Source organism: Balaenoptera ricei, chromosome 14 (genome assembly GCF_028023285.1).
Source record: "Balaenoptera ricei isolate mBalRic1 chromosome 14, mBalRic1.hap2, whole genome shotgun sequence".
Lineage (NCBI taxonomy): Eukaryota > Metazoa > Chordata > Mammalia > Artiodactyla > Balaenopteridae > Balaenoptera > Balaenoptera ricei.
Window position 1 is genome coordinate 81,855,433 of NC_082652.1, and position 13,842 is coordinate 81,869,274.

General features: G+C 42.4%; 1 protein-coding gene across 1 annotated transcript; it reads right to left on the bottom strand.

Moving 5' to 3' along the window:
* Positions 1 to 1,401: 1,401 nt before the first annotated feature.
* Positions 1,402 to 8,539, bottom strand: LOC132347546 (serpin B3-like). Its single transcript, XM_059894144.1, has 8 exons — positions 8,439 to 8,539; positions 7,636 to 7,825; positions 6,945 to 7,001; positions 5,562 to 5,690; positions 5,127 to 5,247; positions 3,870 to 4,012; positions 3,417 to 3,572; positions 1,402 to 1,806 (listed from the first exon to the last, which is right to left on the bottom strand). Exons 1-8 carry the CDS (start codon positions 8,537 to 8,539, stop codon positions 1,402 to 1,404), a joined length of 1,302 nt encoding a protein of 433 aa, XP_059750127.1.
* Positions 8,540 to 13,842: the final 5,303 nt, after the last annotated feature.

The window sequence follows — 13,842 nt, forward strand, 5'->3', positions numbered from 1 at the left end:
ATAATAACCAGATATATATTTTAAAGTGGCAGATATGATCTCTATCCCCCCTTTGGAAAACAAGCAAAACCTGAAATGAAGCAGGACCCTATGGTCCTCCCCCGCCATGTCCTCAGCCTGCTTTTTGTCTGTGGAAATAACCTTAGCCAAAGAATAAGTTCAATCAGAGAAGTGAGAAAATGCAGAAACAAAGGAAAACAGTCAAAGGAGACCAAATGATAGTAATTTAGTCATTAAGCAAAGTCAAGGACTTTTATTTCCTTCTCAAGGGCTGTAGATAATATTCTGAGCCGTATCCTGTGAGCTGTGTTGTAGATACTGAAACCCACACCGGGTGGAAGAAGTTAACTACATGGTGACCAGACTGTAGGCATGACATAAGCTGCCACAATTCTGAGAACTGGCCTCAAGGAAATGGGAAAAAACCAGCCCTGGAACTGAAGACTAACTGTACTTAAAACAATCAAGATGACACAGGTCAGACCACCACATGACCAATTTCACGATGACTGTCAGAGCTGACTGTCATCAGAGTTGTTTCTGCATGTAGCCCCTTCCCTCTGTCTATAAAAGCTCTTGCCCCCTGATTGTCAGGTCGGGAGTCGGCCTTTGGACAGGGGTCTGCCCTCCCCCCTGGTTGCCAGCATCCAAAATAAAGCAAACTTTCCTTTCCACCAACCTGGCCTCTTTATTGGATTTTGAGCAGTGAGCAGCTGGGCCCGACTTTTGTTACAAACCTACAATGTCTTTTCATTTATCTAGAGATAAAATACAAAGTTCCTAACATGGGCTCAAAGCCTTTCATGCTCTGGTACCAGTCTGCCTTTTCAGCCTCATCATGCTCTACACTTCTTTTGAATTTTTCTTTTTATAAATTATTATATTTCCGAATTATCTCTCCTATGTGTGGCAGGCCACTTGCACTTTGTTGAAAAGAAAGAAAACAAAAAAGGAAAAGCAACAAGTAGTGTGAATAAGTACTGTATTATTGATAATGTATTTTATAAGAGGAAGAATTTCTGGCATGTAAGGGTTCCACAGATCACTTAAATTCAAATAAATGTGGGTGTCTAGGTGAGTAGGTTTGAAGAGTAGATACGATGTTTGAAACAGCAGCTATGTTATTTCAAATTCAGGTGAAGATAGAGTGTTGAAATATCCTTTTATCATATCTTGAACATTTTGTCCACATGAGAGTTACCATGGGGAGATAGAGTAGGTTTACATGGGTTTGTGGAAAGAGAGAGACAGACAGACATGGTATTTCAACCAACACATTCTTAGTGATGACTATGAGTTTGGAAAGGAAAATGAATCAAAGAGAACCTGTTACTTCCAGCAATCAAGGTTCAGGAACAGCTCTGTGAATGTCCCCTGAGTGTAGCCGCTGGCTAATCACATCTAAGGGGAAGAGACTCTGCCGTAGAAAAGGATGTTGTTGGTCTTGTTGTGCTTGATGAAGAACAGGAAAGGGTGGTCACAACGGAAACTGTCTGGAATTAATCTTGTTTTTGTACGAATTTCTATTCCAGTCGCAGCTGCGGCCTCTGTGCCCTCCTCATTCACCTCCACGAAGGACTTGTGGAGGACTTTCGACACCACCACATCTTGTCTCCCGGTCATGCCTGAGAAGTCGGTGTCCTGGTCACTGAAGGCGTCCACCATCCCCAGAGCTCCCAGCGTGGCCTTGAGGTCATAGCTCTCCTCCACTTTGAACCGAGGTAGGTGTAAATCCACTTGTCTCTCCCTCATATTCTGTGGGCTCGTCCACTCTATTAACTTCTCAGCAGTGAGTTGATCTTCAAGCTATAACAATGGAAAAAGGAAAAACTGGCACGATTGTCAGTGGACATCGAGTCCCCTTAACATTGGATTGAAACATGTGGAAAACCTTTATTTTAACAATAAATGTAAATACAGGAGATTCAGTTATATTATATATATAAACGTATGTATTTTGTAAATATAATATTTATGTATTGTATATAATCTTATTATATATTATAAACTGAATCTTCCATAATATATATGTGATAAACTGAACCTTCTGTATTTTACATGTATAACAGCAGAACCATTAAATAAACTTATTTTGTAAAAGATAAACTATATATCTTCATTTCTCAAGCTGCCAGACCACTACATATTTCATTTTCAAATAACCTTTTCTTGTTAATGCCTTTTTGTATATAACTTTTTACATGGTATAATTATAGTGTACAACCCCTTTTTATTCCTTTTTCTTGCTTGACCTATTTGCAAACTTGTGCTGTATAGATATATATTTCTCTAATCAAGTTTAAATTGTTACATAACACTACCATTAAACAGATATTCAGTGTATACGTCTTTACTTAATTAACATTTTCAAGCATTCACTGTGTGTCAGTCCCTAAGCTAAACTATTGGTAATACAAACATTCACCATGTTTCTTGTTTTAAACTTTTCATTATTTTGAGGCGGTTCTGTCCAAGAGCTTTTCCCTTGTTTATACTTACTGCTGTAGGAATCAATCCTAGGACTGGGGTTCCCGATGTCACTGATGACAGGGATTGCTGAGCTGAAACATAAACATTGTGATGGTTCTTTATATGTCTTGGCATATTACATTCCCTGAGGATTTCCAATTTCCAGTGTTACCTCGTATATATTTTGAGCGTGGCTAGTTCACCACAACTTCAGCATCACTGGCTATTATAGTAGTTGCAGATGGCCATTTATGGAATGTCCTCTATATGGCAGATATTGTTATTGGTATTTTTACACATTATCTTGAACCAATATAACAACGCTAAGAGGGAAATTCACCTTTTTTTTTCTTTCTCCCAGCAACAAGGCTCTGAATGACTCTGAGAGAATACTTCTAAATAGAAAAGTGAGCATCAAGATAAATCTATGTGTCTCCTGGCTACGAACCACTGTGATTTAGCATCAACAGTGGTATCCACTATTGTTTCAATTTGCTTGATTTGGTTTATGAGTGAATATGCATGTATTTTCCCTGTGTCACCTACACCTGAGTCTTAGTTTCCCAGTCTTCAGATGAAGAGACTGGAATAGATGAGGTTATGACGGTTGTAAAATATTAATGTGTGAGCCAAGTATATCGTTTTATCTGAACTGATATTCTAGTTTTCTGAGAATATTACTGGGGCCTGTGACGTTAAGATTTTCTACATATTCATCCATATCACACTGTGATATTTATTGTTTGGAAAGTGACAGGATACCAGGTTCTCCTTCATGATGTTCCCCCGGGCTCTATCCAGGGAAGAGAAGGATGGACTCTAATATCGAGCTCTTACCCCACATCATCAGCGTTCTATGAGCATTGCTTCCATGAGCAGCCCGTACGAGCAGTGTCTCACTAGGAATTTAAGCAATAGTAGGCAGCATTGGAGGTACCAGCTTTTACCTTCTGCAGACCATCTAGTTCATTGGGCAGCAGCACCATCATGCTTAGCTCTTGGCCTTTGTACGGTATTTCCAGGATCTTGACTTGCATGTCCTCCAGTGACGTGAAATTGAAGTGATCGGTTTGTTTCATCATCTGCACAGATTTGCTTGTACCCTGCAATAAATTCATGTGGCAAAAAATGCTAAGTGAGCATAAGTCAAAAAGAAAGATAATATTATTGTAATACCAAACACATCCTCCTTCTAAGAGATGATCTCGGAAATCTGTGAATTAGAGACAAGAGTTTCTTCAAGGACTCCCAACGAAATAAAGTAAAAAAGAAAAAAAAGACAAGAAAATAAACCTTGACAACTATCTTCTATCCACAGTTATATATTAATTACTATGTATTTAAATTTCATACTGCCTGTGTAGCTATGTTACGTCATATACATAAATTACAGACAATACCTTGTTCAGCCAAAATTTTTCCTCCCCAATATTTTCTTTCTTAAATTTCTGGCACCACTTCCCTTTGAAATAGACTGTGTTCACCAGAACCAGAACAGTCACGCTACCAAGAGAGTCTTTGGGAAAGAGATCCTTGATTTTTTCTGCAAAGAAAGAAAAGCAAAGGTTTGTCATGAAAGGCACAAGTGGTTTGTCTGGAAGATGCTTTGAGAGTTACAACTGATGATTAAATATTCACACAAATCACCACATTAGGGACTCTGTGCCCGATTGTTCACAAGGTGAAGCTTTCCTCATGGCGCCAGCCTGATGGAGTCGCCCTCATGCAGACCCCCCTTCTTCTGACTGGGAACGTGTTTGGTCTCTGTGGTGACATCAGTCACCTCACACTGAATTCTGATGAACTGATGTCAGCTGATCTTTCCACTGGTCAGTTTTCCCCCTCCCTCCCTACCACCCTCCCTGTCCCCTCAATAACCCCCACCCTCCCTTGTTTCCTCCATCCTTCCTTCTATTCTTTTCTTCTTCACTTTCTTCTTTGCTTTCTATTTTTTCAAACTGAACTCACTACTCAGAGGAAATGGGCCTGAATGTTCTTTAGGACAAATGACATGAGGGCTAAAATCTAACACACGTGTCCAGATACCATTCCCTGGGTGTCTTCCTGTTCATTCTCCACTTTGAATTGCTTAGGTTTGGCCAGTATTTAGGATGGGACGTAGGATATGGTTCATAGGATGGAGACATCGTCCAGCTGCCCGCCATGGTTGGGGAGGACAGCTGTGACCATCCCTGCAGGGTGGGGGGATGGAGAGGTGGGCCGGGCAGCTCCTGCTGCAGGTGGTAGTTTCTACAAGAAGTCTAGTTTAGAGGAGAGTGGCTCGTTTCCCAATTAACAAAGGATAAGGGAACCCTTTCAATATTTTCTCTTTGGGATCATAATCTAGACGTTATGCCTCGAACTTAAAGAAAAAGATGAGAAATCAGCCTGAAGATTGAGCAGAGATTTGGGATCCACAAAGACACTGTCATCTACAGACACAGCTGAGTTTCCAGGTAGCTGGTCTTGGGATCCCTCCTGGGCTCCCCTTGTTTCTCTCCACACTGACGTGGACCATTCCACCCTCTGCAGTGCCCTCCTCCATCTTCTGTAATCTCATCTCACCCCAGCTCCTGGCACCCCATGCAGGGGCCAGCACAGCGTTCACACACAGCGGGGACTCTACAGTGATTTTTAAGGGGTGACTTTCTCATAACCTACCATTAGTTTGGCTTCCACCCAGGAATTAATCATCTTCCGACTTTCTTCTGCAGCATTGACAAAATCAGCAGATTCCACACTGGCTAGGTAAAATTTCTTAACATTATCCATGTATGCCTATGGCATGGGCAGGAAGAAAGGAGGGATTAAGAGTAATTTATCAGTAACTATGTAGGTATTCCCAGATTAACCTGTGTTCAGTGATGACCAAAGAGAGTACCTGAAACGATCCTTACGCCCACTTCCCCGGTGGGTTGTCAGGCTCTGGGACACTCCAGTGGGGGGCGTCGTGGTCCAGGAGCTGAATGCCCCTGGGGCAAATGCTCCCCATGTGGGTCAGCCAGGCTCCTCTGCCTCCCCCTCCCCCATTAGGAGATGGGATCAGAGGACCCAGGATGCAGACCAAAGATGTGACAGGTCATGAAACTTACCTGCAGAAACAGAAAAGTCTTTTCTCCATAGAGCCTGTTGGCTATGTTCAGCTCATAGGCATCAGTGGGTTTCTTTAATTCGGTCAGAAGAGTTTGAAATTGATGATAAACATTTCCTGTATTCTCAACCTTCAAACACCAGAAAGTGAGCTCATTGGATTCTCATTGTACGTAAATACTACACCCCATAGGTCTGTGAGCTCCGTACCTAGAGTTTGGTATCCCCATGGATGATGTTTGTTGTTATTTCCCCATATTTGGTGTATTTTACTGGAAATATCCTTTATAATCCTTACATTTGGTCTTCCAGGTAATTCTTCCTTCCTGCTCTAACACACTCCAATCTTTTCTCTTTTGAACTGAGATGCAGAACCATTCCACTATTGGATTGTGTCTTAATTGTTTCAAATGGTCAGGTTTAACTTCCCAGCTTAACTTAAGCTCCTTGAGGGCTAGAATCATAGTACATGCTTAACAGTCAGGAATTGTATGAGAACATCACGTTTGTATATTGTCCTATATTATGATATGATGCCCTGTTATACTCCTTGGTGGGATTACCTTCTAAGACCATTTGGCTGTGATCTACGGCTGTTCACTCATGATGGTCACAGTTTAGGAAGGGTGTGTGCCTGGTACACTGCTAATAGATTTACACCAGCATCTCTAGGTCTTTAGTTCAATTCAGATGAAAACAAGAGAGATCAGAGAACTAAGAGACTTCTCCGTAGAGACAGAGCCAATTTTTCAACTCAGGCTTGTCTCAATCCAGAACCTTCCACTTGCAAGCTAAGAGTTTTGAACTATTTAGACTATAAACCATAAATCTCACAGTCATTTTCCAAAATATATTTGGATGTCTGCTTATTGCTCTTAATCTAATTTATGAGTTAATTAATATTATCCAATTTTAGCAACATGTTGTGATTACTATAATTATTATTATTCTATAATAATAATAAAAGTACATAACATTTATCAGGGTTTCCATTTTCTAAGCACTGCTGTCCTGTTTCACATGTATTTGCATGTCTTGCAGCAGACATTTTATTGCTCCTACTTAATGGAGATGAAGTCACTGTGGCTCAGAGCAGTTGTATTTTGGCACCTTCCTCATTCCTGAACAACAGAGCACAATTGGAAGCTCCTTTGGGTTTCAGAGCCCCCTGCTGTGACGCACATGCTACTCTCCTCTCAGGAAAACAAAGAAATGAAATAAATAAGTATGTAATGTGATATGAGAAACAACTCTGTTTGTCCAATCTGTTTTGCCTAAGATGTCCCCTAAAAATGGACTTTCCCTGTTTATCTGAAATTCCCAGTTTGAACTCCAACCCTCTTGGATATGTGATCTCCTTCTAGATTCAATGCTCTGTGACTCACGGGATCAACTGTAGTTCCTCCTTTTTTGTTCCCTGCGATTTCATTAGAGTGCAGGACCTGGAGGAGACAGGGAGTGGGACAAGAAAACTTTACTCTGGTAAATAAAAAAGAAAGAAAGGAAGGAAGGAAGGAAGAAAGAAGGGAGAAAGAAGGAAGGATAGAAAGAATCCAAACAAAACAAAATACCCAACCAATCAAAAAAAACCCAGAAGAAACAAAGAAAAAGAACAAAGAAATGTTCCGTGCAAGCATTTGCTCCTTGAAAAACACAACCTGTGCGTGAAACACACAACCTGCGTGTGAAAAACACAAAGCTGGTTGATCACCAGCCAGTTCAAAGAATCCTGATTCATTTTTCATTCGTTGCTGAGGAAACATGTAAAGATGTCTCCCATGGATTTTAGTCAATGCACCACTTCTACCTGAACTCTGCCATTTAAAGCCTCACCTGTGGTCACTGGGCAGTTGTAGGGTTCATCCCAGCTCCCAAGGGAAGTCTCGGCACAGGCAAGAGGTGGGGCGGATCACTGGGGGGAGAGCATATGCTCCCACAGCTCTGTGCCCGCCCAGTCATGGGGAGTTTGCAGCTTGCTGTGCTACCCCTGGGGACAGCCAGATCTGTGATCATCTGCACAGAAGCCGACAGAGAAACCTGGACAAACTGGTAAATGTAAAGGAAGCTGCAACCTACCTTCTGGATTTCTGATGCCGTGTGTTCTCGGGCCCCCAAGGAAGTCATGGCTAAGGCTGACATGATACTCAAAGGGGAAAAGAAGATATTTTCCTCCTCTGATTGTCTGATCTGTTGGAACAGGTTGACTGCAAAGTGGTTGATTGCTTCACCGAGTGAACTCACGTTGGCTTGATGTGGTCTGGAACCCCTGGAGAAGCATCAGATTCATTTTATAATGACTTTACTGAGGGGAAGGTTAGTCTGTAATAAGATTTTCTTAAAAGAAATGCCTTATATACTGGCTGTGGGATTCTGGCAAGTAAGGTTTTTCCTCTTTTCACTCTTCAATCATTTCAAAACGTATACATTTCATAATTAGAAGACTGTGAACTTAGTATTTAAAGAAAACTTTTTTGAAAAAGTAATAGAATATCTTTACCTTTTCTTCCTTACTGACTGTATTAAGACTGGGTAGAAAATGCTTTATAACAGATCCCAATACAAAGACTGATGTGGTAACATCCTGCCATCTCCCATTAGGTACCTCCCTGCCTTTTCTTGAAGGACCTCTGGGTTCTGAACATCTACCAGATGTAATCAGGGGACATCTACCCCTGATTACATGTGCTCCTAAGGGAGTATTGGTTTTTTTGGGAAATAAATAAATTCTCTAAGGATTAAATCAGGAGAAAACGGTCTTTTGCTCTGGCAGAATAAGTACCATCATACCGAATGAAATAGATGCATGATTTTTGAAAAATGTGCGTTATTATTTTCAGGAAGAATTCATGTAGTCAATCAGAGCTGCTGGAAGCACTTACCTGTGAGCCTGGAGGAAGCAGAGGTGGGCAGGCAGCCTGTGAGCTGATGCGCCGTGAATGGTCAGGTCTGGACTATATAACTCTCTCTTGCTGCCTCCCATCCCTCACAACAACTGGTATTTCAAGTAAAGCAGCTTCTGATTTCTTCACCAGGCTACCCATCACCTTCATGAGCATGAAGTCTCTATGAGTAAAGGCAAGATTATTGTTCTATTCTCGTACATCCTTTTCACCTGCAGAAGAAATTGTGACCTGCGATCACTGGCTCATATGAAATGCATGTAGGTGCCTTTCCAACACCAAGGAGAATAACGTTAAATTCTAACTTCTTCACATGCCCTGAGCTACTGCGCCCAAGCAGAAATAACCCTTAAAGAATCTTTCTTCTCTTACATGTTGAATTGTCTTTAAGACCACTTCTAACACCAACAATTAAAAAGCTCATATTTTCTATTTTATGTTCTGAAAAGGCTTCTCCAACCTCACCATTTCCTTCAGAATTATTCTGTATAACCAGGAAAATAGCTCCAATTCTCAACTTAAGAGATACTGGCGAAGTGTCTCAGCAGTAGGTGGAAAACAGGCATCATTTGCCTTCCCCTAAAGGCTGGACCTTGGCCGTGGTCCTCCCTGTGACCCCCATGCCCCTTGCAGCCAATCCCAGATGGCCAATGACTTCTAAGGTCAGTGGGAAGCTCATTTCCCTGCAGTGTAATCAGCTCTCAGTGAGAAGGACAATGGATCCAAACAGGGGCCATTTTGGTGGCAGTATTCCAATTTTTTGTACAAAGATGTATCAGGAAAATAAATTGTTTGAACTCCAGAATTAAGACATTTCTCAGTCAGCCTGCTCTTTAGCACGACAGCTTCTGATTCATGGTCTGGACAGTGGAGTAAAATTCCTGAAAGAAAAAAAGAGAAGAAATATGTTCATTGAATGCCATGGATAAGTCTGTTATCACTGGAGTCTCATTCTCTTCATGGGCCTCACGTTCTCATAGCGGAAGAATATTAATAACTGTTGACATTTACTGAGGGGGGATATGTATTCACTCATTACCCTCTTTAACACCTTATTCAGGTCAGCAGCTTTGTTTTCCCCATGTCACAGATGGCAGAAACCAGCACAGGGAGTCTGAGGTTTCTAAGGTAGTTAATTGCCCAGGTGAGGTATCCAGGCAGGCAGCTGGTTCAGGAAGCTGGGTGTGTGTCTGCTCCCAACAAGGTAGACTCTTAGACAGACTCTGGGCTTTTAGTGACATACCTCCACGCGTTGAAAGGAAAGAACCTGTTTCTTCTGCACTCTCAAAAGAGATAACATCCTCCCACAAAATCTGAAGGCGTGGGAATGCATCCCCCAAATTCTCCTTTGTGAGCCCTTCAGTCACTAGGAAGGAAGGCTGGGGTTCAGACACTCTTTTCGGGCTGTGTAAAATTTAGGTATTTCAGTGTGGACATGTGTTTTAATTTCTCAGGCATTTACCTACGAGTGAAACCCTGGGTCAATGGCAAGTCTATGTTTGATTTAGAAGAACTGCCAGACTGCCTTCCCCAGAAGCTGCACCATTTATATTCCCCCCAGACTATGATGGCAGCACGTGTGTGTGCCGTTCTGATTCTCTGCACGTCTCCAGCACTTGTTACCGTCTTTGGTCCTTTTTAACACCTGCCAGGAACAGAGTCTGTAGTGTCAGCACGTCGCTTATTCACAGGAAGATTCACCTACAACAAGGTCCCAGAAGCACAGGGGATGGAGACACGAGGTGAAGGGAAGAGGAGATCTGTGTTTCTCAACCTGAAAGATGATTCTGCCTGATCCCCCAGCCCCCAGCCCTGCTGCTCTTAGGGCTCCTCTGTCGATATGTGTGCAGTGACCCCTGAGTGATACTGTAGGCCAACGATCCCTGAGCTGGGACCGGGTGGGGCTGAGTGAGGATGTACACTGTTGGCGTTTGATGAAGGAATTAAGTCCCAAAATAGAGGGAAATGAGACAAGACCCAAGATGAAAAATGACAAACACGAGGAATAGGAACTTCTAGTCAAGGTTGCATCACAGGCCACTGGGTTTCTTTGGGCTCAAAGAGAAAGGGATCTGACCTCCATAGACAGTAGCAAGAAGCTCAGCCTGGGCCTGGAGGAAGCAACAGGGGGACAAAGTAGGACAAATGGACACAAGGGAACTACTGACTAAGCTGATTCTTCCTGTGACTAAATTACGGAGGTTTGTCATGCAGAGGTTGGCTTTGAGGAAAAGGCACTAATTGATAAGGACCAGGAATTTGCATAGATTTAGAGAGAACTTGGGTTACTTCAAATAAGAAACCATGTCATGCTTTTTTCGCCCTCTTTATGAAAAGTGCTTCTGGCGTGTAATAGACAAGGTTACGACACCGTGATGTCATACAGTGTCATAGGAGACTCAGCAATTCTCAGAAGATTTTGCAAGTCAGTACTTGCGAACCTATGTCTTTGGGTGTTTCTTAAATATACACCAATATCATTGTCGTTAGGAATCCACGAACCCAATACAACTGAAGAGCAAATGACACTTTCTGGAACCATCCTGCTGTTTCCAGTTCCTTTATAGGTGGGTTAAGAAATAGCTCCTCTGTTTTTCTAAATCTTACTTCCTTGTGAAGGGTGTGAAGATATGTCAGCATTATTGAATTACCCTTCCTAGGGTGCATTTTATTTCTTCCTTCTTGCAAAATAGGTTGTTGTTCCTGTTTGCAGGTAAACTGGTTATTGCAGAAGATCCGTTGAGGATCCAGTAATTGGATATCTGCCAATTACAGTATCCACTACAGATATAGATGTAGATATACACATGTACGTGGTGAATAACATCCAAACAGGATGAATCAGTTTTGCCTTGATTTTCGTGAGTTAGGGAATGGTCTCACATGTAGGTATGCCATGGAAGATCGAGACAATTCATGTCATCTCCACCTGTCCCCCCCATTTCCATGCCTCCAACTCCACCCGTGACACTCATCCTACTCTGTGCTCATCACCACTCAACTCTGTTACCTTCTGATCTCTTACAAGTCCCTCTTGTTTCATCTTGTCTTTCCTGTTCTGCTGCCAATAAACCTATTGTATTTTCTCCCTTTTCCTGTGACTGTGCCGCTTCCTCCTTGCTTTATCTGAAATATGGATTTTCCCCATGACTGCATGTCCCTTCACCTCTCTTTATGGGCAGCTCCCCGTTCTCCTATTACATACTGTAAAGTAAAGAAAACATGGTCCTCTGGTTCTCTTGTTTCCACTATCTTTTCTAGCCATTGTTCTCTCTTTGTCTCAATGTCCCTTTTACAGTTTCTGGCCATGCAGGTATTTTACCCTGTGCCCACCTACCATCTTGTATGTTACTCTTTGATATTCACTAAAAATCAGTTGCCCCTCCACCATTTATGGTTTTGCTCTTCTTGCCAAGTGTGTCCAGTGTTCTGGGTGACTTCAAAACTTTTATTCCATAGGCACGGGATGGAATCCATGCTTATTTTATGTTACATCTCTATTCCTGTTGAAGCTCCTCCTTTGTGAAAATCTTGTCATGTCTTTTGTCCTTTTGTTAATTGGATCCATGAGCTTTCTTATCTATTTGGATATGCTTTTCATATAAGGAGACATTAATTATCGCTGATGCCTGTCACTGGAGTATGAATGGAGATGGAGAGTTCTAGAGGGAAGAAGGAATTTGATTACATGGGATATTGTGTTCTGGGGATTTTATTTTGCTTCTCCAGTTTCACCCTTCACTGGCTCAACCTCCCCTGGTCCTAGAAGGCAGAGATGCAGGGAGACATAATCCGGGTCCTTCTTCTCTAGGGAACCTTGCATCTGGCCTGTGAGAGGAAGCAAGAGGAGACTCGCAGCTGGGTGAGTGCAGGGTGCTCGGTCACCTGCTTCCTCTCAGCAAGGTTGCCACACAATGGCTGCATTTCTTTACCAAAGGCTGCAGATCTTATCGGGCAGCTTTTCTGCAGCTACAGCTACTTTCTCTGGATTTTGGTCACCATTCCTGCCCTTGCCATGTGCGTCTAGGGGTGGCAATGTCCCCCTACTGTTGCTAGCCATGGGTTGCTTCACCATCCTTTCTTGGTTTCTCTTAGCCCTGACCATACTTTGTATAGTCCCTTTGTTAAACTTTCCTGAATTACCCAATTTGACTGTGTCATTTGTTTTCTGCTAGAGCCTTGACTATTACGGTAAGTAAATGGCTTTGGGAAAAACATCTTGGAATGGAATTTTTGGGATCAGGTTGGTCCCATATTGAGAAGAAATGTGCTGAGAGGAGATGGGGGAGTGGTGTAGGGCAAGGCACATGTAGCACCAAATTCGGGATGGAGGTAAGACGTGAAGTGCAGGTGTAAGACGGGTGTTGGGACATCAGAGGCTGTGGTGCTTAGTAGCTATTGTGACAAGTTGTGGGATCAGCTGCTTTGTTATGATGGGCGTGGGAAAGTCATTCAGCAGAAATTGAAAAACAATGTTAAGGGAGAGAGTAGGGTGGCAGGGAGAGAAGGAGAGGGAGAAAGAGAGGGTGAGAGAACTTAGAAGGGAGGAAACTGGACAGGGAGGAGGAGAGACTGAAGCCACTGAAGTGGACGGTGCGTCATGGAACCATGACAGTTCCCTGTATGTGAGGGTGGGAGGCTCCCGCTAAGGCCAACGTCTTCTAAAACAGTGGTCTTCACATGAGAGTGATTCTAACGGTGCCTACAGAGCTGTTTCTATTGTATGAGATTTTCAACGTCGCAAGTGTGTGTGTTCTCCTCCCCAAAATTTATCTGCCTAAAAATCTCCTGTGTTCACAGCGGCAGGTTTCCCAACTCTACCGCATTTCACAAAAGAAAAGCAAATTGTCACCTCCTTCACATCTTACTGATGAGAGGTGCCCGGGAGCAACAAAGACAAAGCTCTTTTACTGATTAATCAAGACACACAAACCCACTCATAGGGCTTCTGCCTCCCCTATTTTCTACCGATTCCTATAACGTGTGAAGCGTGGGATGTCAGAAGGGTAGTATTTTAGCTCGCATTTAGGCATTCTGAATTAAGAATATACATAAATTAAGGCAAGGTGACAGTGGGAGTAATGACAATTTTTCAGTAATAACATAACTTCTTCTTCTCTTTCACTGTTGTCTAGATTGGGTTCCTTTGGAGACTCAACCAGAAGAGCACCTCAAATACTACTGAAACTAAGTATGCTTTTTCCACCCATGTGTTTACACATGACAAATTCTTTTCTGCTGTTCCTGATACTTAATCAGGCACAAGAAAATCGGACTACCATATGACCCAGCAATCCTACTACTGGGCTATATGCTGAGAAAACCATAATTCAAAAAGAGTCATGTACCACAATTTTCACTGCAGCACTATTTACAATAGCCA